At 40.1% G+C, this 24,326-nt stretch overlaps 2 protein-coding genes across 4 annotated transcripts in view; one reads left to right on the top strand and one right to left on the bottom strand.

Moving 5' to 3' along the window:
* LOC134527852 (PHD finger protein 14) overlaps window positions 1-9,596 on the bottom strand; it is a 100,452-nt gene extending 90,856 nt beyond the window's left edge. For both annotated transcript variants that reach the window (XM_063360811.1, XM_063360810.1), the window contains exons 1-3: window positions 9,466-9,596; window positions 7,239-7,406; window positions 6,510-6,664 (exon numbers count right to left, since the gene is read on the bottom strand). In XM_063360811.1, the coding sequence (XP_063216881.1) occupies window positions 6,510-6,664; window positions 7,239-7,406; window positions 9,466-9,475 (333 nt within the window). In that variant the 5' untranslated portion in view covers window positions 9,476-9,596. The remainder of the gene's footprint in view (window positions 1-6,509; window positions 6,665-7,238; window positions 7,407-9,465) is intronic.
* Window positions 9,597-21,846: 12,250 nt separating this feature from the next.
* LOC134527851 (glycerol-3-phosphate dehydrogenase [NAD(+)], cytoplasmic) overlaps window positions 21,847-24,326 on the top strand; it is an 86,600-nt gene continuing 84,120 nt past the window's right edge. The window contains exon 1 of one of the 2 annotated variants that reach the window (XM_063360809.1): window positions 21,847-22,566. In XM_063360809.1, the coding sequence (XP_063216879.1) occupies window positions 22,298-22,566 (269 nt within the window). In that variant the 5' untranslated portion in view covers window positions 21,847-22,297. The remainder of the gene's footprint in view (window positions 22,567-24,326) is intronic. The other variant, XM_063360808.1, reaches the window with a different exon arrangement.

Here is a 24,326-nt window from a genome sequence, read left to right as displayed (position 1 = left end):
TCCTAGAGTTAATTGGCAAGACAGAAAGCTTTATGTATCTCCACCAGGAACAGCAGGATCTACTAACACAAGTGGCTGGATGACAGCACCAATTTTCTTTTGTTTCTTAAAAACTTTGTTAAACATACAAAATCTTCTGCCACTAATAAAGTGCTAATTATTATGGACAGCTAGGATAGCCATATAAGCATTGAATCATTCAGTTTATCCCCAGAAAATGGAACAATTTTGTTGACAATCCCACCTCACACAACTCATAAAATACAACGTTGGACAGGACAGTTTATGGATAACATATCGATCTATGATATTGCTGAAGTTCTAAGCGAAGCTTTTCCCCTGGCAGTTACATCTGTAAGTATCAATAGTGGTTTTAGAGTAAACGGCATGTGGCCATTTAATCAAAACATTTTCACAGAAGATGAGTTTTTATGTTAATTTATGTCTGATAAATATTGTCCTGATTCTTGTCTGGTTACAAACAAAGACATTTACAGCAGCACAGCAAAAGCAAGTGCAACAAAATATCAATACAAACCAAACTAGCTTCAAATACTAACATATACTTGAGGCAGACATGCTTTCTCTGCACATTTTTGGTCACCAGAAGAAACAGATCATATTCACAGGCAGCACCTCGAGAAGCAATTATGAGGCTGAAAAAAAATTCACAATAACAATTCCTACCGACATGCCAGAATAATAAATTACAATTGAAGAAAAGTTGAGAGCAAGGCTTGAAAATTTTCTTGAAACAAAGAGGAAGAGGAGAAGAAACTACTTTTGAATCCAAGAAAAGGAAATTAACAGCACAAACATCTGATTCTAAGAGCACTCTTTCAGATCTATCAAGTGATGCTGACACTGATTTCCTAGAAGTTCCACAGAAGGAAATGAGATCACAGATCTTAAGATTGAAGTGGGAAGTTGGTTTATAGCTGTTTTTCAGGGAAATAAAATGAGCAAACATTGTTTCACCGCCATATGAGTATTTCATCTGTAAATATGTTAAACCATATTTATCATGCGTCTAAGTGCATATTGAGTTTGCGCATGTGGGATGACTCAAGATTAATTCATAGTAGTTCGTATCATATTATTATATAGGGATTTATTTTGTCTTTGCTGTATATTCATTAAAAATTTAATATTACCATTTCCTGCAATGTTTTGCATCGGTGCACATTATAACACAGTCTTCCAGTATTTTATTCGCTCGCCAAGTCGTAAGTCCAGGTTTTTCCATTGTTCCTCGCAGCACAGTTGCCTGCTGTCTGGCGGAAGTAAGGGAATAGCATGAGGTGAGAAGGGGAGAATGGAAGGTTATGAGCTTGGGCTCTGCACGTTCAAGACATCTCCAGTGTGAGGACCGGTTCCGCTGATCCAGGGATACCACACTGGGGACATGAAGCTGTACGGTGATCGTGAATGTATGTAACTTTGCTGGAAGTACAAGTTGAGAAAGTCTGTTTTCTTCACACAGACTTAGGTAGTTGTAGTCGCTTCTATAGCAAATCCACATCGGTCGATGTCTGCCATCGTGTTTTGCAAGACTCCAGTCTAAGCAGAGGAGTTTTTACATATGTCACCATGGGTGAGAAGAGATTAACCCTTTAGAACAATTTGCAGGCCAACCTGATGAAGGAGAGCATCATTCCCGCCGTCATATATTATACAGAGTTGTAGTTGTAGAATTTTCTACACAGCAAGTTCACATCTATCCTGATCCGGCAAAAAACAGCACCAGGGGTCCTGTAATACCAGAGCTTAATCCACCCTATTCCTGAAATACGCTGAGTAAATTTATCCTCGTAAACCGTGTGTACATTTGAGGCTGACATCTATTCTCAGGATGAACACAAATTTTATATTAGCTTATCAATGGGTCATCCTGCATGTAAGTACAGTAATAACTGTTCAAAGAGTTTACAGAGTATACATATAAGTAGATCCAAGATTATATGGTTTTATTTTGAACCTGATTTCGTCATTTAAAACTACACATTTCGTCATTATTTTGTCTTTTAAAAAAAAATATGGGTTTTTTAAGCTATTCGTGGTATTTACGATTGTGACATAAAAAATAGCAGTTGGGCCTATTGTGTTGTTTAGAATCACATGTAATCAACATTTTAATGTTCTGGTTAAACATTTTCTCTTAAAAAGTGCCATACATTCTCAAGAACCGTCAAAACATCTGACATTGTGGCACCAAAACAAAAATAATTGAGGAAAAAATGGTAAAACTCACAATAAAAGCTTATAAAAAGCCATTATTTAACACGCAGCATATATTTTGTGTGGGTTTATAATAATCATACTAATGTTCGTATAAGATGAGAAAAAAAATCGGACATTCTGCCTAACAATACGGCAGCAGTAGCTTGTGCAACGTAAGTGGGAGCGCGGGAATATCATCTAGACAGGCTGGCGGCAGCACAGGCGGCGGATGCATGACGTCATACGGCTTACCTCTCCTTACCTTGTCCAGACTTCAAGGTTCATCCCTCCCAGGCATACAAACCATCGTGTCTCTCTCCCCCTCTTCCCACTACATCCTTTGGCATGTGAAACTGTTGTAATACTACGGTATTATCAGACTAACTGAAACTGTTTGTTATTGTTTTACGTTCAAGGTTAATACCACTTCCCGGACTTTCGGCAGTGTTTTGTTTTGTTTCTTGCATGGCGGCGCGCGCAGCTCGTGCTGCGTCGTCATGACAACTGCTGATATAAATAATCGCGCTGCTTTTGGAACAGCTTCGACGAGCCTATGCTTGTGTAATAGTGACATTTTATTGGCCTAGGGAAAAGGGACGCTAACGTGTCGCGGCCGTGATTGGCCTATTTCAAGTAACAACTTAATTTAGGCAAGAGAGAAGATAATAAAGAGTGAAAAATTACGCCATCTAGTGCGTGGTGAAGTTTATTCCCTCGGGGAATATTTATACGTGGCGAGGCTATTTTCGGCGTTATTACTGTGAAAATTACGTCTGCATACAGGGCAATAGTCAGATACGCCCTGACATTGAATGCAGAGGGTTTGCATTCAATTTACGTGAGTTACGACGTATTTTCTGAACGATCTTAATCGTCCAGAGTTAAGGTATGGCCTGCATCGTCTTTGTATTGGGACGCTAACGTAACTTTTACCGTCAACTTAATTGAACAGTATTAGGACAAACTTTAGAGCATTATCAAATTACGTGACCATTGATTTTCGGCAAATATCGGCCATTTAATTAAGAACCACAATTTATTCACACACAGGTTCAGAGGTCCAGAAGCTAGGAATTTCATGCTCGAGCAAGCCGGAGCAAACCCTAAAACTTTTACTTTGTGAACACTTTCAGGAACTTAAATACTTTTTATTTGTTTTGTTTAAGAGTCCCATAGACTGGACTCATTTAGTTATTTAATATTGGTTGGTTTTGTTGATTCCATGACTCGAGGTTTTTCATGCTATGTTTAATTCAATAAAAATAATTATTGAGAGTATTATTTTATTGTCACATGTTGAATACCTCTGGCACCCTGTTATTAAATCCTGCAATAGAGTTCATAAGTAATTTTAAAAGAAAATACTAATTTCTTCAAGTACACGTTTGTGTACACTGTCAACATCCTTCCTCCCCCACTCCAAACTGCGTGCGACGAAAGCAAGGTTTGTATAGTCCATTTCTGGTAAATTAAAAAAAATTTTAAGGGCCCCCGCGATAGCCATTTACCGTTAATTGTTTTGATACAATTTGTTTGTTAGTTACACAACATTATTTCTGCTGGAAAATCACTGAAACTTCAAAATTTCTTTAATGGAAAAATTTAGCAGGGCCGTAAAAGTATTCATTTTTGCCGCAAATGAACTATACTCGCCCTTCCTGCCGGACAACATTCTCGGCGCGTGACGCATGGCAACTACAGTCATGTGCCACGCACAGCCACGAAAAACCCACGCGATTTCCAAACTACACTAGATATCCGACTGGAGTCTGTTTAAGAAAAGCATTTAAGAATTTGTTAATGCCCAACTGGTTCTATTCAGATAAAATGGCTAAAAGGCATGTTTTCGAAGTTTTAGGTGTAAAAAACCCGTTACAAATTTCTTGAAAGTATTAGAGGGAAATGCATTACACCTTTATCTTTATTTTTCCGCCATATAATGTTACAGTCATCGTTCAAATTTCACAGTTATCTGATGGGAACGAGATGACTGCGCGCCAGTTCAGAGCCTTGCACTTAGAGGTTTTACAGCGCTAGAACTACCATTGAGCATCGCTCTTATCATCCCGCTTCACTAACACACACGCTGACCACACGGCGTCCTAAAGCTGATTAGAGGAAGCATGTAGAAATGCAAGGCAGGAAATTTTTCCAGCTTATCAACCAGGACCCGGGCAAGTCTTGACTATCAAGCTTTTCACATTAAAATATAAGAGACTTGTATTGTGTAATTTCGGTGTTATTTAGCGGTTTTTCTTAACAATCGCTTTTTTCGCATTTTCCATATAAATTCGCGGAAAATTTCGCAATTTCGTGATTCACCATATAATCGTGGCCCTACATATAAGCAATGTGTGTATTGACTAACTTTATCCCTAGCTGATGTTTGAATACATAAAAAGCTCACATAATTATTTTACAATATTGAAATATAGAACAAAACTTTTAAAACATAATTTGTTGTGTTTCAGTTAATTATTATTGTAGGTACTATTTCAAATCCCTAACCGCACGAGCTCATGCAGACACACACATGCACACACACTTACACACAGAGACACACACACAGATTGAGAGACAGAGATTGAAATATATATATGAGAAAAGCGTTCATTATGAGTAGCAAATGTCAGAGTTTCTTCAAGTTCATGAATTTTTTCTTTATCTTTCAATAGCTTCTTGTACAACACAGTGTATTTTGCCTCCAAATGGTTCTGGAGTGTTGTAGTGCCTGCAAGAAATATTTTTTTGATATGTCACACTCATTTTCTTGTGTAAATTATTTCATTAGTTCAATTAATATAATATATAAAATGTACTATTTTTGTTTATCAAATATAAAAAGTGATATTTCAAATATTTAAACAAAAGACATTCAACTGTTCTCATGTTTTAAATGGAAATCATCTGTAATAACGAAACTTCCCTCGGATGGCAATTAAAAATATGGAAATATTCTAGAATAGGTATTCTCCTGAACACAAAATTATGAAAATTTTATTTTTGAGTTCCTATCATTTTAGTTGATAACTCTGGTAAACTGCAATGCAGTATTTCAAGTAGTTAACCAGTCATTTGCATTTGGTTAGGTTAGCTTAGCTACATTTAAATTATTCTAAATCATTTGAATGGGTGGTTGGGGTGTTAACTACATATAAAATAGGCCCTATTGTTTAAATGCTTGAACCATTTGTTATGTAAGCTTAGCTACAAATTAAAATACTGTCAATTGGTGTTCATTGTTGGTTTGGTTAGGTTAACATTACAAATACTTATTTGCAGTTTTTAGGACAAATAGTTGCCTACTCAAAAACACCAAATTTCGGTATTTTTAATTTTTTTGGATTAGCTCTAACCGTATTAGAAAAATACCAAAACTATAAAAATAATAATTTATTCCACAGATCACTTAAGTCTAATAATATTTGCTTTTTTCTCATCCACTTCAAAATACTACTCAAAGCAACTAAAAACTAACAATAATTGTGATATGTGTTTGGGGGGAAAAAAGGTATTGTAGAATGATAGTAAAATTTCCAAATTTGCTATCTAAACAATATCAATCTACCACACCCACATTAATACACGCTTGTAGCAAATTCCTTCATCATGGCTTGCAAAAATCACTGTGAAACCATTTATAGCAATAGAAAAGATTAATTATAATTAACAAATTGAGCTTCCACAAAAATGAGTATTTTTCATTTCAATTCATTTAGAAGTTGATAGTTTATGTTTCTGTTGGTGCGGCGGGCAATGGGTTACAGTAAGTGAGCATAAGCCACTGCTTTGTTAAAATGTCTGACCGCGAGGTCAACACACACAGACCCAGAACAAAGACTAGAAGAAGCAAGAGGCCAGGGGCTGTTGTAAATAACCGTCCATCTGCTAAGCTGGAGTGATTCAGGGAAACTTGGAAAACATAAATCAAGATTGCCAGACAGTAATTTTAACTCAAGACCTCTGGAATGTGAATCAGGTGTGTTAACACTGCACCACACTGCTCCTCGTGAGCCACTGTTATTCCAAACAAAAAATCATGTTTTTGATATTAATTGTTGCATACATAATACCAAAAATTGAGAGGGTGGCAGGGGCAGATGTTTGAAGATGAGACGGACAGAGATGGACTACTTGCCAGCGGTTAAAGTCATCCAGGACTGGAATACTTAAGGCTAGAGACCGATTGAACAAAAGAATTAGGACTTAACGCCTCATCAATATCAGGGTTGTTGGAGATGATGAGACTAAATGCACTCAAGTCAACTGCAGGGGCGTGGGTGCCTCACCTGGCGCTCTGCATCGGACTGCCGCTGCTTCGCATGCTCTATGACATCCCCGATGGTGAGCCCTTGGAGGCGTGACTTGTGCCTCACCCTGGAAACCTCCTCGTCCTCGCTGCCCTCCGTCTCCTCCCCGGCATCGTCCCCGCCGCCACTGCCGTCTGCGGCAACAGTCGCAGCGACAACACTGAAGGCCTGCTTTACCCACCATGTGGGACTTCTGGGTTCTCGCAGCTTCTCATTTTTACAAAATAATGTATGATTGCTAGTACAGGCATTACAAGAGCGGACACAGAAAAAAGACAAAACATAAAGAAAACAACCAAAACACTCAAATTTTAATTGAATAATTAAGAACAATAACACCATAGTGATATCACTATCACGGAAGTGCATAAATTAATAATGACCATTGTCATTCAACAAACTTATCATTAGTTTTGTAAGCAAATTTTTTACTTATTCCCAGAGAAGCTCCATCTTCCAAGATTTTAGTTATTAAAACCAGAAATCTTTATAAAATTAATAACTCATTAGTGTTATATCTATTACATGATAAATGACACCTTACATTAAACTGGGGTTTTTGGAAACTTTTTTTGTACACATTACTATTTTGAATAATTCAAGCAGATGTTATGAATTTAAAACTTACGAGACCACAAAGAAATATTTGAATTTTACAGTGAAGAATGAATATCTTCTCACAAGAGCCAGCCCCGAGAGAGAGAGTACCTTTCCCGTCATCATCCGAGTCGAGGGAGTCGTCATCGTCTGACTCGTCGCAATGGTCCTCGATGCGGAAGTCGCTGTCGTCAGAGCTCTCTCCCAGGTCAAAGTCAAGCAGCGACTGCTGGGCCGGCCCCACCGGCTTCACCCGCCGCTTCTTCGGGTCCCGCTCGACTGTAGAGACACGTATGCATGGCACAAGGAGCATCAACATGCAAGTTAGCACATTATACAACAAATAGCAGTTGGTAAACATTGAACTTCACCATGCAAGTTACCACAAGACAACAAAATATAAACACAAAAATAAAATTTTAATAACTCAGAGCACAAAATATAAAAAACGTCACACCACAAATCAACAGCTAATAAAAAAATAACATGCAAGTTATCACAGCAATATAAAAATATTCCCAAAAATTAAAAATCAATACATCACTTAACAATAAAATACAAGTTGATTTATCCCACAAAACACCAATAAGGAAGTTAATGAACCACTCAATCCATAATCCACATAAATTAAAACACCAATGACCACGAAAATTATAAATTTCTAACATTAAATTTTTAATAAAAAAAAACTTGCACATTGCAAAACAAAACTAAAAAAAAAAAAAATATTAAAATATAAAAAACATAACAAATATGCTGCGAGAAAAAAAGTAGCAAAATAAAGGACACGTCATATTTTGTGAAATTCAAAATGTACTGATGTGTTATCAAATGCAGTAGTAGGCCTATGTAATTTGTTCATCACCAAATCAAATATATTCATGTTTGTATCCATAAAGAAAAGGTTTATAAGCTCATAAATGGAATAAGTTATTTATGGGTACAACTATCCTACACTGTATTCAATCTTTTAATGCATTTCACTTGAGTCTTAGTGTAACAAATAAAATTTAATGCTATGAATTAAGATACCACGAACTATATTGTTGGGTAGACAAATTATCTAGAAAAGAGGTGCATAAAAAAGAAAGCAAATAAAAATTAGAAAATGCACTTTTTTTTACTTCATGAAACTTTTAATAATCATTCTGAAAAACTGCAAAACTATAAATATAACATTTCATCACCCGAAGCAGAATTATTTTTCAGTAGCATGTTCAAAGAAGGGTACCTAATATTTCTGTCATGTTAAATATTTGAAACAAGATATTCATATTTCATTGCAAATGTTTCTTCGTATTTTGTAGTATTGGTGATAGTTTTATTTTGTTATTATACTTTAAGAGGTTATACTTTTAACACCTGTTGCTGATTCTTGCAAAAAAAAGTTTATTGGTCTTAGGTCAGCTATATAAATAAAACATATTCAATAGAGCAGATAGTTAGAGCGCAGAAAAGAGGCAAGGACTGGAATAGAGTGAAAGAGAAGGAACGGTGGAGTGACAGAGGAAGATGGAATCATTTTACTTCCCTGACCCAGCCACAGGCTGGAAGCAGATGAGGATGATGATAATCATCATCCAATACACGATGAATATTTATAATTAATGCATCTGACCTAACCAATAGTTCACACATTTTACAGTATTTTAAAAATAGCTAACCTAACCTAACTGACTGTTCATACAAATTTATAGTACCGTATTTTAAAAGTATATAACCTTATCACCAATTAAATGGTAAATTACATGTTAACTACATGAAATATCACAATGCAGTTTTACAGAATGATTTCTCCAGAAGAACTAAACAAATTAATTTTTACTTGTTGGTAATATAATATAAAGCTTTGTGCTAAAAAAAAAATCTTTAAAGGTTAACACTCTCTATAGTAACTAATCTGTAAAAGAGCTTGCAATATTCACAGTAGTTTATTAGCTAAAGATTACTTAAATATCCCAATGCAGTTATTTCGAATTATTAAAAAAAAGTAAAACAAAATACCTCGGATTTGTATTATTTTTCTTCAGATGCACCACTATCCTAGATAATTACCATCCTAATATAACCAGGTTCTTCAGAAACATGACATATCCAAGCTTATTAAATGGTTCAACCAACAGAAACATTGAATCATAACTATTAAAAAAGTAGTGTGATTGAGAATGCTATCTTAATTATAGGTACAGATGTTTAGATTAGGCCCCAATGTTATGTTTTTCGCCGGTTGTGACATTTCACCGGTGAAGTTGAATATTTTCTCTATTTTATTTAATATAACAATACATGCACATAATTATTCTGTTAGTTCTCCCGTACGTTCCAATATATTACTTACAACCACTCATATTTCTTCTAAATATCCAATAATTGTGACAAAATGTTTACTTTACATGTAATGTTTACGGATTTATACCTGTTTACCTATGCAAATGCAATGCAGATTATTACAATGACCTATAGATCATTAGATTGACGCCACATAAACAGTTTTTCTACTTATACGCAACTAGCGCTTTGTGCAGGAAATGTTAAAATACAATGATTAAATTAAATTTATTCTATATAATTTTAAAACCAACAAAATTAAAATGGCTAATTATGGAAAATAAAATAAGCATTGAATGATAAATAAAATACACAATATTAATATTTTATTGTTTTAAGCACAGAAATGTGTCACTATATAAAAGAAAGGGGGTGTCTTTACAGTCGGTTTACAGACAATAATTTTAAGTGATACCGTCATAAGAAAACATTGATGAAAGATTGCATAATTTTTAATTTTCAAATATTATTTACAGTTTATTCTAAATTATTTTAAATAACACAAGCCGAACGCTTAGGCCAATCGTGCCTCTCTATCGCTTGTTCCGCGCTCTCGCTTGCTCGCTCGGCTCAGGCAGAATGTGACAATGAGTCATGCTTTTTCGTGCGTCCAGCCGGTGTTCATCGATTTATAAGACGTTATCACGTCAAAAAATCAATCAGAATAACTTCATTTAAGCACATGAAAGGTAATGTATGAGTGAGAGTAAAACTAAAATTGTCGTAAGCTGGTCGACTAGTCCCTGAAATGTTTCTATTTTGCAGGCTACTCAGAATTCGGTAGAGGGGGGTTCAGGCCGCGTGGCCGAGGGACTAAGTCTTCAGAATTAAAATTAAAACCACTCGAATAAAGTTTCCTGGTCCTTTATGCACAGTAAGATGAACACTTTACATGGGGCTGCCGCGCGTTTCCGCCTGTGACTATTTCTATAGGGCGAAGCCCGGTTCCGCGCACTTATATTGTACAGAAAAATACGGGAGGTCCCGCCCGTGACGAGTATTACCCACGCAACAAAGACTTGAATTCGCTATGACTCGCGTGCAATAAGATGGCTGTCTGACTGTACAACACAATGACCGAGGAGAAATGTAAAAACACAGTACAAGCGACAGCGAATGTCCAGTTTACAAAAATACTCCGCGACTCGCAAAACTTAAGAGAAGAAAACACATGAGAAAAATGACAAGATGAGAAACGCGACTGAATGACGAGGCGACTGCAGAACTGAAACCACTTCTGCTCGGCAAAGTCTGCAGCTACAGCAAACACCGCGCCCGTTCCAATCTCACCACCCCTTAGCGATGTCGCAAACGCGTCTGTTGCCTCTCGTGCTGGGTCCACGACTAACTTCCCACTAGCCTGGCACGCCCGAGCGCCCGCGTCTCTCACCTCTCTGCGAGCCCGCGGAACACACTGATTGGTCACAGGCGGAAGCCACGGCCTTGGCACCCGGTGAACAAATAAAAACTTACACAAATACATAAATCTTCAATACAATGTGCTGAAACATGACTGTCCTACGCACAGAAAGTGTTTTGTTTTATTTAAATAACATTTTTAATTATTATTATTATTTATTGACATTTTATGTTTTGTTCTATGATTATGTATTTGGACGTATCTGCAACTACCATTCTCTATGGCGTAATCTGAATGACGCCGAAGCTCAATTAACAAGACCCCTCTAGGGAACATTGGACATAAAACGGCAAATTGAACTTTTTATTTATAATTTGTAAAACAGAATTTCCATTGTTGGAAAATCCTATTTTAAATTTAAGGCATTTTGATGTATTAATTTGTTTTGTTAATTGTCTGTGAGTGATTTTGAATGTGTAATTAAGTCAACAATCTTAGTGTTTCAGCCAATCAGCGATGGTGTTACTTAAGATAAGTGTCACTACAGAATTAACGGTAAAGAGTCTTAAATTAACGGCGATGATGGCTACATAGCCTGGGTTTAAATCCCCTCAAAAATCAACGAAGATAAATAGCTGGGTAGATCATCCTACAACCAGGATGCTTAATACATCGTATAAGCCTAAAGTAAATGTTATTTAATTAGGGCACGTCATAACTGACGTGTATTTAGGTGTGATTTACCGTGACGTCGTCTGGCCTACGACCACCCCAGAGCCCGACCTGCACCCGCCAGTATACGCTCCCGCTAACGGAACACACCCCTGGCCATGGCCCACCCGAGTCAGGCGACCCGAACAGCAATTAAAGACAAAGCCGCGGAAACCTGAGTAGACAAGAGAAGAACCGTACCCATTCCTCCTGAAACATTAAATTAGGATTTTAGCGACAGTAAAATCTCTTCCAGACACACCCGTTTGGAGTCTAGCGTAATGAGGTCACACCTGGCGCGAGAGAGGCCGAGCCTCCCTCGGACGCCATGCCAGTTCGGCAGTTCAGCGCAGCTCACGGACCGGGGCGGACCTACGTCCCACGGAGAGGCAACATCCTTTGTCTACATTGAAAGTAACGTCCGGTAAATATAGTCACTAATTAACAAAACCCCTTTTATTACTTAACCTCTCCGTGAGTACCCGGTCCCTTTTTTCGGTCCAGGACCTAATCCGGCCGCATCAACTTAAGGACACCCCGCACCACACTTGGGCAGCGGGGCTGCTCTTCAGCATACGGCACGGGCCGTCTCCCGCAACGTTCAGAACTTTATTTAAGGTCACGCGCACGGCGCTGACCACAACCCGCAAGGGAACTTGGACAAACTTAATTGCGGTGCGTGTTTCACCACAGTGGGCACAACACCCGCGCCGAGACATTTGCATACGGGATTGGCCGTCCCCAATCGCCCGCCCCCTTAATTCAGTGTATTTTGTATCCCGTATTTTGTACTGCTAACTTACGTTACCCGAGTAACGAGTGCCACGTAACGTGTGCGCGCCCCCTTAATCCAGTGTATTTTGTATCCTGTGTTTTGTATTGCTAACTTACGTTACCCGAGTAACGAGTGCCACGTAACTTGTGCGCACCCCCTTAATTCAGTGTATTTTTGTATCCCGTATTTTGTATTGCTAACTTACGTTACCCGAGTAACGAGTGCCACGTAACCTGTACGCGCCCCCTTAATTCAGTGTATTTTGTGTCCCGCCTTTGTGTTACGAAATTACGTTACCTGCGTACCCAGTGAGACGTCTGAGACATAACAGCATCCGAGGCCACGTAACGCGGAACACAAACAATACGGCGCCACGGAATAACAAGTAAAAACTCCCCCCCCCCCCCCCCCCGGGGACCTCTGTAGAGTGTTGTATTGTGTACGACTCGCTCCTCTGAATAAAAGGTACGACACCGCCACCTCAACTCCACGTCTCTTATTTAAATTCATCTCACGCAACACCGCCGCCGGCCCTAGTGGGCCACGCAGGGGCACATACATCCACGACCCCAAATTCACGACTAGGAACGAGCTAGTCTGGCGCCCACCCGGACAACACAGATCAAGAACCGCCTTTTCCCACTAGGAGCCACACCGGGACTCGAGCCCGAGACCCCGGACGACGGCAACCGTAAGTAAACAGCCGACGCATTATGCTATATCAATGTAACTGTTTTCTACCTACATACATCGTAATATTGTCAACGGACTTTTAAATATTACATCTCATTGTTGAGCACGTTAAGGGACCTTTTAAGATAAACTGACGTCGACCCAAGTGTCTCCTCGGCTCCTTCAGGCCGTTATGCCTCGTCAACGTCCTCCCTAGTGTCCCCAGTGAGCCTCGGTGTTGTGCATCGGCCAGGGACGCACCCGCGTGCGCCCTAGCACGCCACGAGCCAGTGTAATGTGTAGATGTTTCTGTGTGTATATATTTCTTTCTAAATGACAGTGACTTTGTTTAAGTGTGTAAATAGTGTAACTGTTATGTATGTATTAACTATCGGCAACTATCGTGTAATTCTTGTAAACGTATCGCAGTGTCTGTATGTAAGCGCGGCCTGGCGCTCATCTGCGTCGCGAGGGGAGGCGCTCTCCCACGCCGGCCGATTTCCCCTCCACTCCCCCGCCGCCCGCGCGCGACGGTCCGCGGACGAGCGGGGGAGAGCAGTAGTTGAACTCAGGACTCGAGCAGCGGCGGACGTGCGCTCCGCTCCGCGCTGATCGCGAGACGGGTGTCGAGCTCACGGTCCGGCGACCCAGCCGTAGGACGAGCATCTTTCGCAGCAGCCGTGCTGCCCACGTCGAGCCGCCCACGCGAGTGGGTGCCTGAGTTACGAGTACGTAAGTTACGTCATGCATCACATATTACGGGTCGCGTAAGCTTCGTTACGCGTTGCAGAACTTTCACAGACGTTACGAGTCAGTACGTAAGAACCGCGCACGTATCACGTGTCTTAGTGTGGGACATAGTTACCCTTTGCCGAACCATCGCCGACGTTACGAGTCAGTACGTAGGGACCGCGCCCGCGTCACGTGCCATTACAACACAGTTGACTATCAAGAACTTTGTTACGTGTATTAAAGACAGTACGCGTCGGGACGAGTGGGCCGTACGAGACGGTCACCGGGAGTCCGGGTCATCGTGGGAGAGGCGCGCAACCCGCGACGGATCCGCCAGGCCGCGGCAAGCTCTCTGAACGCAATAAAAGAGCTCGTGAACCGATTAACAGCGAGTGGTCCTTTCGCTCTACCTGTCACTCTACCTCTCCATCCCTCCAGGTCCCGCATTTCCAGGTCCCGGCCACGTCGGCCTGGACCCACACCTCTCCGACGAGAGCAGTACGGGCATAACGGACATTTCTAGCAAGCAGGGAAATAGGGACCAGAAGCCGAGGGACGTCAAAACATTTTTATAAAAACAATCACTCATCCTGTTTCTACACTTGACTTTGTTCAAACACCCAGAGGTGAACTGAGACAGATGTCTCAAGATGCTTTACCGCAATTATTTATTGAGCTCAGCCGCGGAATATAAAAATCAACTTTAATAAAGAACACTACAAATAAATATTATTTTCTCACGCAAAATTTTCGATTATAAATTGAGATTTCAACAGACATTATTATTTTGAAACTATATGAACTTTTGTTTTTATGCTATCATGTGTGCAACCTAGATCCAGCAATTTTAGAAAACATGAATAGCATACCACTGGACCAACTAGAAACATAAATATAATTTTATTTGATTAAAGAATATTGGTATTAATCATATGTTTCCATGTTGTCATTTTACAGTGTATGTGTATGTGTCCTTTATGTTTTCAAGTCGTCTGTTGTCTATTCTCATGCCTTGTGAAGATTTTAATGTGTGAGAATATTTCATTTTTCCCTTATGTACCACACTACAGCAACCTTGACCTATTAAGGAATTTAAGTTGGGCATAAGGGTGGCGCCCATATCTGAATTTTGAAACTTAATCACAGAATATACTAATTTTACAGAGCCATAAATATCAACAGAGAATTATTTATTATTTAAACTCTGACAACTAAATAACACCATTCCTACATCTATAGACCATATTCAGGAAGTGACAATTATATTTTGTTTCTAACTAACAACACCACACATTATCTGTGTATATGTGTAGATAGAGCATAGCACAACAAAATTAATTACAATAAAATATAAGCAAAATATATACAAAAAACATAAAACAAAAATATATTCACAATAAAATAATATATCAAATCCTGTACAGAAAAAAAAAGTCACACATCACCTACACTTGCGTCGCACTAAACACGCAAGAGATGGCGCTGGCAAGGCATAACGGCCTGAAGGAGCCGGGGAGACACTTTGGTCGATATCAAAATAATATTACTTTTTAATTTATATCAATATTCTTTACAGTTTCTAACATTATTCACTTAATGTTTCTCTAAAAACGTTTGAAAGTTAGACTATTGTACATTTATCAGAGATAAGTTTGTCATCGTCCCGCTAGCCCTCCCTCGTAGTTCGACGCTCGGTTGCTCAGTTATCCTAGGTAGAGTGGGGTTCAGCCAGTGTGGCCAAGGAGGGTCAAGCTAAGACAAATAATTATCCACCATCAGTCTGTGACGAACACCCGGTTTATTAATACAGGAGTCTGTACATGGGGCTGTCCCAGCCCCGCCTGCGACAGTTTAGTTTCACGCACGGCGACACGAGAGTTGTTCTCCTGACCGGATACACGGTGTTACTTTCAGGATAGTCTGCACCATATTATATATGCATTTAGGCCTGTGTTATGTTGGGGGGTCCCTGTGCGCAACAAATGTCCTAATGCCCCTTTGGTCTCGATGACTCTACGTCGCGTGTCCCGGCAATGTTCGGAGATGCTGCACGATACGCACAATACATTGCAAATCACTATGTACAAATGCGGATACTCCAATCCGATATGCCCATACACACACTGGACAAGCCTCACGCTACTGGTGCCTTCTAGCACTATGTCATATAGTTCAGAGACATCCAGAAATGTGGCGCAACACTGACACATTATGCTACAACCTATCATGTACAGACGTAAATGCCCCGCAAGATACTATGTACAACGCAAATGCTCCTAGTCCTCGCTGCATGAATACGAACAAATTGAGACTCGTGTTCTGACTCTATGCTGCCGCTATCCTCGCGTCACGACGCCGACGTCCACTTACTGCTCGTTGGCTCAATGCTCAGCGACCTTCTCGAGGCACGACTCCTCTCGTCACGCGACTACTTCCTGGCGACGATTGACTCCCTCCGTGCTCTGGCACGGCATGCTGCGGCTCATCCTTCCCCCTCCCCACATCCCGCGCCGACCCTGATCTGTTGCAGACGGGTGTGACGTAGTCGCCAATTGAATAATGATAATGAAAAAACATAAACACTTCAATGATAAAATTAAATATGTACAATAAAATAAGGTTAATAAAGAATATTTACAATATTAGTCCCACTGTAAATACAGCGTCCATTCTTTGCAAAGAAACTTCGTCTTCCGACGTTGGTTCTCCTGGCGCGCGAATCTCCCTCGCCTTCCTTCCCCAGCCGCACCGCACTACACTGTTCAGCGCACTCGCGACACAGGGCAGGAGAAGGCGTTGGCGTGGCATAATGGGCTGTGAGAGCTGGGTAGACACTTCGGTCGACATCAAGTAAATTGACCAGATGGAACATAAACACATCATCTAGGTGAGGCTTTTGAAGTCAGTAGAGGAAGGGTAAGGGGGAAGGTATGTTATATTCCTTAGTGAATAACATTGTTGATTTCGCCATTTGATTACATTGCGAGTAGTTGAAAGTTTGTTAATTTATGTATCGTTAGTTTGGTTTTTGAGTGTCGTAAGTGAATCTGTTCTAATTTCTTAAAAGTTTGGTTGTTTTAGAAGTAGAATGTGTAATTTTGAACCAGTGTGACAATCTATAAAGATTGATATATTAATATATTATGGCATCGTGTGTTGCGTATGGTTGTGTGAACAGAAGTTCTAGGAAAACTGAGAGCCAGTTACTGAAGGAAAAGCATTAGAAGATAACCTTTCAAAGGTAAATTGTGTTTTATTATTTTAGTGAAATACTATTTTTATCGGCTCTATTAGTTGCTATCTATATGATATACAAGATGCAATCGACAATGTCGCAATTACGAAGGACCAAATGTAATCAGTTTGACACCAACCGCCGGTGCTACCTCTGGTCCGCAAAGGTCGTTATGTCACAACAACACTTACTCTTAAGTGCGTCGAACACACCCGAGCGTGATGTCCGCCAAGTGTATAAAAGTGCACCGCGACGAACACCAAAGCGACGACAGCGCCCGGACGGGTGTGGCAATGTGCCAAATTAAATATGTAATTATTATTTTAAATCAAAAACAACTAAATTAATAACAATGAAAAGATAATTAATTCAAGGGAAATTATGTCCAATTGTTTTATAATCATATATTGTGAAATATGTTATTTAAGTCCAAAACTGGTCGGAGCTGTTTTCCCGCGCTGTATGTGTCGTGGCGCGAGGCCGCAGGGCGGTCTCGCGCTCAGTTACCGTCGGGACCTCGATGGGGTCGGACGCTCCGCGAACGCAGAGCCATCAACTTTCGCACTACATCCAAGTCTCAGCAATAGTGTAAGTTCTTAAAATCCTTTTACCAGCTCTGCGCCGACCCCACTCAGTCGCACGATATTTCGTGCGACTCGTTAACTAATTAATTTTATCCCAACAGGGAGCTTTGCATTTTTTACGTAATTTCATGTTCAGAGATTAAGGACAGCGTAATTGAGTTACACAGTTTTTCGGCTTCAAAGCAAATTAATTGTTATCGTCGAAGACTCTTAGCAATGTGTGTCGAGTTCTTACTCGTTAACTTACGCCTCTTAAATTTCATCGTCTGTAAATGTGTAACTTGTAATGTGCAATCTAACCGAGTAATTTTTAACTAGAAAGTGACTGTAACGTGTATGTTTCCAGCTTACCGGGTTTACGCACTTTTCGGGACTTTAATATTTCGCCACAGGTTAGATTGCAAATAACTTTGGAACATTCGTTTGTATGTGCCGTTCTCCATGTTAACGTAAATGTCTGCATAAGTTGTTGCAGCACAGTAGCTCCGCCACTATCCGCCGCATCTTTCAAGTTGATAATCGACCACTGTATAAGTCCGTATATACCACTTTGCAACCTATCCTGGTCACGCGTACCGTTTACGCATAGAGACATGCGTGTCGCAGCGGTCAGACAACAGACGCGGCCAGTACCTGGACCAATAAGTGTATCGGTTCTGAATAAAGTGCAGTGTCGTGTCAATTCGTTTACCAGTTATTTATAAGGCGTCCTGGGTGGCCTGAACAGCCCGGGTAGGTTTCGAACCGCGACGCGCTCCTGCCTGCAGCCACGAGGCCAAACCCCTGTTAAATACCCTGAGATCACTTTCAACATTAATAATTACTTAAAAATCTTAGACAGGCAACGGGAGTGGCATCAAGTTAGTATTGAAAAAGCAGTGTTACGCATCAAATGTTAATAACTGTTGGTTGGATTCATTGTTAAAGAACGAAATATTAGTGTGGGCGATGGGTACCCTGAAATGTTGGCTGGGGAGGAGGATTTAAGGTTGAAGGCGTAGTTTGAATTAATGGATACGTAAACAAATAGAAAGCATTCAGTTGCCTTTCTTTGTTTAAACTACATCTGGTTTAGGTAGGTAATGATAGAACTGATTATTGATGTTGAAGGGGTAATTATCTTGACTAGTCCCTTTTCCTTGAAAAAAAAAAAATTAAAAAATCGGCAATACGTTTATTTCATGCTGCCGTCAGCCGGGGTCTCGTGCTCGATTCCCGCGGCGAGTCTAAGGGGCTGGTTGTGGATTATGGTTTGATTTTCCAGGAGGGCGCTAGCCTAGCTCGTGCGCCTAACCATTTGTGTGGGTCGATCGGCCCCAGCATGCTTACCTAGACTCGGTGGCTTGGATTTAATAGTGTAATCTAGCTGCTAATGAAACATGCTGGAATTCTCTATTCAGCATAGATGGCTGGTGCCTAACTACGCAACAGAAACACTCATTTGTACCCGTGAATGTGGGTTACACGTATTTATTGACGAACATGGATTGTACATGGCACTAGACTTGATTAGTTTTATGGACAGAAATGGATACACGAGAATTAAACGACACTATACTCTTGATTGTGTTACGAATATCTCTCCCTAGGGCAGTTCGTCGTAGGGGAGGTTTAGTGGTCACTTGGAGTAGGCCACTTCTGTATATTAAAGATAACAGGTGGTAAGCCTAATTCGCGTGTGCGAATTATTCACATTAAATTAATCCCGAGGGGATGTGGTTGAGGCCGGCAGACGTTTGATCGGCTGTGTTAACTAAAGCTCTGTCTCCTGGAGCCGGCCAGGTCCGGCTAATGCCTGTCCTTAAGGCGGCCCTGTGGCTCGTGGTCCTAAGGCAGAAATTTACGATGGCTGGGTTAATCCCTGCACCGTAAAAACCGACCCAGTGTCGCGTGGGGAGTTGATGTTAAAGAAGGTTTGAGACATGACTATAATTACCAGTTTGAAGAATCAGAGAGCTGCAAGTTAAAGGCGGAACGAACACTTTCGATTAGGGCCGCGAGCTGCCAGTTGGAGGCCGGTTTTTGGCGGGGGGGGGGGGGGGGGGTGGCAGTTCTGCCGCACGCCAAGCCACGAGTCAAGAAAGAGGTTACCGTTATTCGGTTTAATATTTAATAACTTACTCACTAAATGTACATGACCATTGTGTGATTAATTATTCAGGTGACAATTTCATTTCTAAACATTGACTAAAGTTTTAATTGCTAACATTGAAAGTTTATTATTTGTAAAAAATGAGTCAAAGGAAAGACTCGCAATTAAATGTTAAAAACTACTGGTTCTGTTTATGTTTGTGGTTTGTTCTGGATGTTGCTTCAGTACTTTATCTTACACTTTATTTAAACCCTTGGGCCGTGATGAAACTTAAGGGCGTTCGTTATTTACTGTGGTCTGAGGGGGCTATCACTCGTGTGCTTTGACGCCCTTTTCGAAATACAATTTGATTAAATGGGATTGTTTTACGAGTGCGTTCAACGATTAATTGACGGTTGTTCGCGCTAGGTGGAGTTCTGTGGCAAAATTGTAACACTGGGAGTACTTACATCACAGCTCTGCGCTTGACCTTGGTTGGGTTTGGTAGGGGTGCGTTCCACCAGCGGGAGCCAATACTGGCGGGCTGAGACTGGGCTCGGATGGCCTTCGGCGGTACGGCGTTAGTGCTACAAAATTTCCTCTATTTAACACATTGACGTCCCTCGGCTTCAAGTCCCCGTTTTCCCGTTGAAGTAAATGTCCTGTTATGCCCGTACTGCTCTCGTCGGAGAGGTGTGGGTCCAGGCCAACGTGGCCGGGACCGGGAAATGCGGGACCTAGAGGGAGAGTGTAGTGATGAGGAATGTTGGTAGGCTGTCGCAAGCAGAACACGGTATTAACGAATTCACGAGCCTATTTTTATTAACGTATAAAGACCTGCCGCAGCCTGGCGGAACCGTCGCGGGACAAGTGCCCTACCGCGGCGACCCGGACTCCCTGGTGACCGTACTGTTCGCGAATACGTTTCAACACCTATAGTAAAGTTCTCAATGCTAAGCTGACCCCGTGAGAGAGGGCTCGAAGACGGAGCGCTGTGCGTACGCGGCCCGTTACGTAATGTCCCTTAGGCGGCGAAAGTTCAGAAACCCGTAACACCACGTTCGCGTTGTAGAAACTGCCCGCTGGACATGTCTCCCGAAAACTCGTAAATTAACAATGCTAAGCTGGTTCGCGGTGGCAGCTCAGCTGCCGCGACAATCTGTGAACTGAATGAACGACTAGCCACGAGCGCAAAGTACGCGGCTCGCGGTGCGACGAACACGTCTGTCTCCGCTCGAGACCAGGACGCGACTGACTCTCCCCGCTAGCCCGCGGGCCGGCGCCCGCGGGTTGCGTGGAGGGGAGGGGAAATCGGCCGGCGTGGGAGAGAGCTCCGTCCCGCGACGCGCCAGGATGCAATTACATACTACACAGCGAAACCCTTCAGAAAAGTTACAGAATTATTTATAAAGACTTAGACGAGACATTAATTAAACAGCGAATTAACACAAGAATTAATAAATGAATTAAGTTATTTACATACTTTTAAGACCCTTGATCGTTTACAAATATATACACACAGAGATAAAATGATAAAGTCACATAGAAAAAACACTCATTGGCATGCTAGGGCGCACGCGGGTGCGTCCCTGGCCGTCGCACTTCACAGGGGAAAACACGCTACCTCAGGCCCACGTCGGTGGCCAGGTACGGCCTCTGAACCCGGGAGGCACGACGACTGTCGTCAACATTTTGTGGAGATAAGAAATTCCAACTTATTTAAGAGATATCAATGTTTATGAATAATTATTAATATACCCGTACATTGGTGCGGACGCCGCGATTTATTTTTGTCGCGTGTCTGTGTATGTTTGTTTAGATCAACTCATGATAACTAATAGTCGATTAGGTTAGGTTAGTTACATTATAAATACCTACTTTACAAAATTGTGGATTGTTGGTTATGTTAGGTAGGTATAGCTACATTAAAAATACTGTGAAATCATTTTAATGGTTGTTTAGAAATTTATAATTTAATATGTAGTTATCCTGACCGATCAAACCTTTCACACAATCTCCCAATTTTTTTTAATGTAGCTATACTAACTTAATTAGCCGTCCAAAATCTTTATTTTAATAATGTTAATGGTTTTATGAGCATAACAACACTTTTGTGTTTGTTTTTTAATAAAGCAATTTATGTAAACAATTTTTCAGCTACATAGGCGCCTTGTTGCTAAGTGAATGCCAGCTTTAATAAGTATCGGTTATTATTACTCTTTATTCTATGTGTATATCTATGATGTGATTTGTGGCTACTTTCACTCTATGTTTTTGATAGATGTTTTTGTTTTATTTGTTAAAATACTTCTCAACAAATAAAAATTAAATACTTAATCCCACCCATTATGTCTGTTTTTTTTTATGAATAAACTTTCAGTGTAATATATTTTTAGGATTATTTTTTTGGCACGGTTGTGATTGTGAGGTTAAGTTGTTTTTTGTTTTCGTCCTGCCACGTTAAGCGAACGTTCCTCGGTATCAACATAAGCAACCCTTTTTCACTATGCCAGTTGTCATCTAATTTGAAATAATACTAATAATGACGGCTTTCTTAATAGAGCTATCAAATAATGAGCGTTAGTAGCTTTGATCTAATAAGTGTATTGTTAAGTATAAATAACTTGATAGATTGAATTTTCGTTCGCCACTAGTTAGATCTGAAATGCTGATTCTAAAAAATTGAATAGTGGACAGTCTACATGAGTGTTCAAAGGGCAACAAGTATATTTTATTATAGGTCACACTTATCGTTTCGACTTCTTGTTGACGCAAATCGATACGTTTCAAATGGCCTTGGCAACGGGCCTATAAAATACAAAGTCCAAGGTTTACTGCTAGCTGCTCGAGATATTCATAGGAGTCGGGCAAGTGTGTTAGGAAAGTCTAGAAGCAAAATCTTACGGCGTAACGATATAATTTACACAATGGCAGAAAAAAAGAAAGTCTGTATTGTTGGATCTGGTAATTGGTGAGTTTTATTACTCTGGTGATTTTAAAGATTCAGTTGCTATCAATCTTTATATGTTCTAACGATTCGAGACCTTGAATGTGTTTGTTACATTGTCATTTACTGTACGTATTCTTAAATTGTGGTTTTTACTGAATTATCATTGCGCACGACGCTTTTACGGAGTATATTGCCATTATAATTCTTATAAGAAATACAATGTGCTGCAACGAATTTCACGTTATCAGCAATGTAGATAAGATAAAGTCGCCCTCTAAGCGCGTTCGTAAAAATTTACAATATTAAAATAGCAATAGGTGTTTCACACGAGTAAGGTTCTTTTTTTCTTTTCGATTTATCAGATGCGTGATAAACGAGTGCTCCCTATCATACGAAAACCTTAAGAAAATAATTTTCGCGTGTCTTTTTTTATTAATTTGCGGCAGTCAGTATGTATTTATATTGTAGACGATCATAAATGTTGTAATGTAAGAAATACAAAATTTGCTATTGTATCGAGTTTCGTTTACGTTCGAGATGTCGAGGCTCGAACCAAGGTCCGCGTGCGTGCTGTGCTCTAACGAGGCTATTCATGCTTGCTACGAAATTGTATTTTTTTTTTAATGAACCGGAGCAGAAAGGAAAATAGCGCCGTTTCTGGGCGAAGGAAATATTTTTAATTTCGAAAAATTGAACATCTAGCCACTGACCCGTCAGTCAGATGTAGGCTGATGGTAATTCAACAAAATGGAAGTACTTATATCAGACATTTAAAATAAATATTAACCTAATACTTAAAATACAAATATAATTAGTGCTATTGTATCACTGTATGTAGTGGTTTTGTAGTTTCCACTTAAATAATATGTTTTAAGCCTGTTAGTTTTTTAAATATACCTACCTAATACTTTATTATATGCTTTTAAGGTAATTTTAAAGACACTAGAAACCATTCATGTAAAAAAAAAGTACTAGTACTTTTACTTACTGAATAGGAAGAGTTTTCAAATCATCATAAATTCTAATAAATTTTCTAAAGGGGATGTATCTAAAGATTTAAAACAGTATGGGTTATAAGACATCTTAAATTATTAATTTTTTGCTGTTATAAGCATTAAAAATTAATTTTCTCCACATAATAAATTATACCACATTTTGATACATGACCTTTCAGATTATATAAGTTCTCACACCTCATATGGGTTACCTAAACTAGCCTATGACAGGCACATTACCTTCAACAAGAGCCATTGTGGCGAGTGGTCAGACCTTTCAGTTCCACCAAGGTGATAAGGGCTCAGTTCCTGACACGGGCGCAAATCTGTAGGATATCCGGGGGGCGTGGGCCGAGAGTAGTTTTTCATGTGGGGTAACTGACACAAGACATCTCTGGATATTGTGCTTGTATGCTGTATACTGCCCATATTTTGGCCTACATACCTGCAATAAGCAGATAACTTTAAAATGTATAGAAATTTTTCTATAAAAAACAGATTAGACATCAAACCTGTTTCATAGTAATGCTTTTTTTATTTTTTATTTTTTTCACATTGATTACCATTCACTAAATTAAACAGGAAAATGTAGCATTCACAAAAGCAAGTTTTTGCAAGAGAAAGCAAGCCCACTTGGTGAGAGGCTTCTTAGTTCCAGGGGGGACACCCCTGTTCCCTCCCCCCCCTCTCCCAGTATCTATGCCCATAGTTCCCGACATGATCAACTCCTGATTTGTCGTAAGTTACTGGGGGCAGGTGGGTTTTCTTTAAGTGTTTCCACCACCT

Source organism: Bacillus rossius, chromosome 1, assembly GCF_032445375.1.
Source record: "Bacillus rossius redtenbacheri isolate Brsri chromosome 1, Brsri_v3, whole genome shotgun sequence".
NCBI classification, from domain to species: domain Eukaryota; kingdom Metazoa; phylum Arthropoda; class Insecta; order Phasmatodea; family Bacillidae; genus Bacillus; species Bacillus rossius.
The sequence above is the reverse complement of the archived record's forward strand: the minus strand, read 5'-3'. Positions and strand labels throughout refer to the sequence as shown.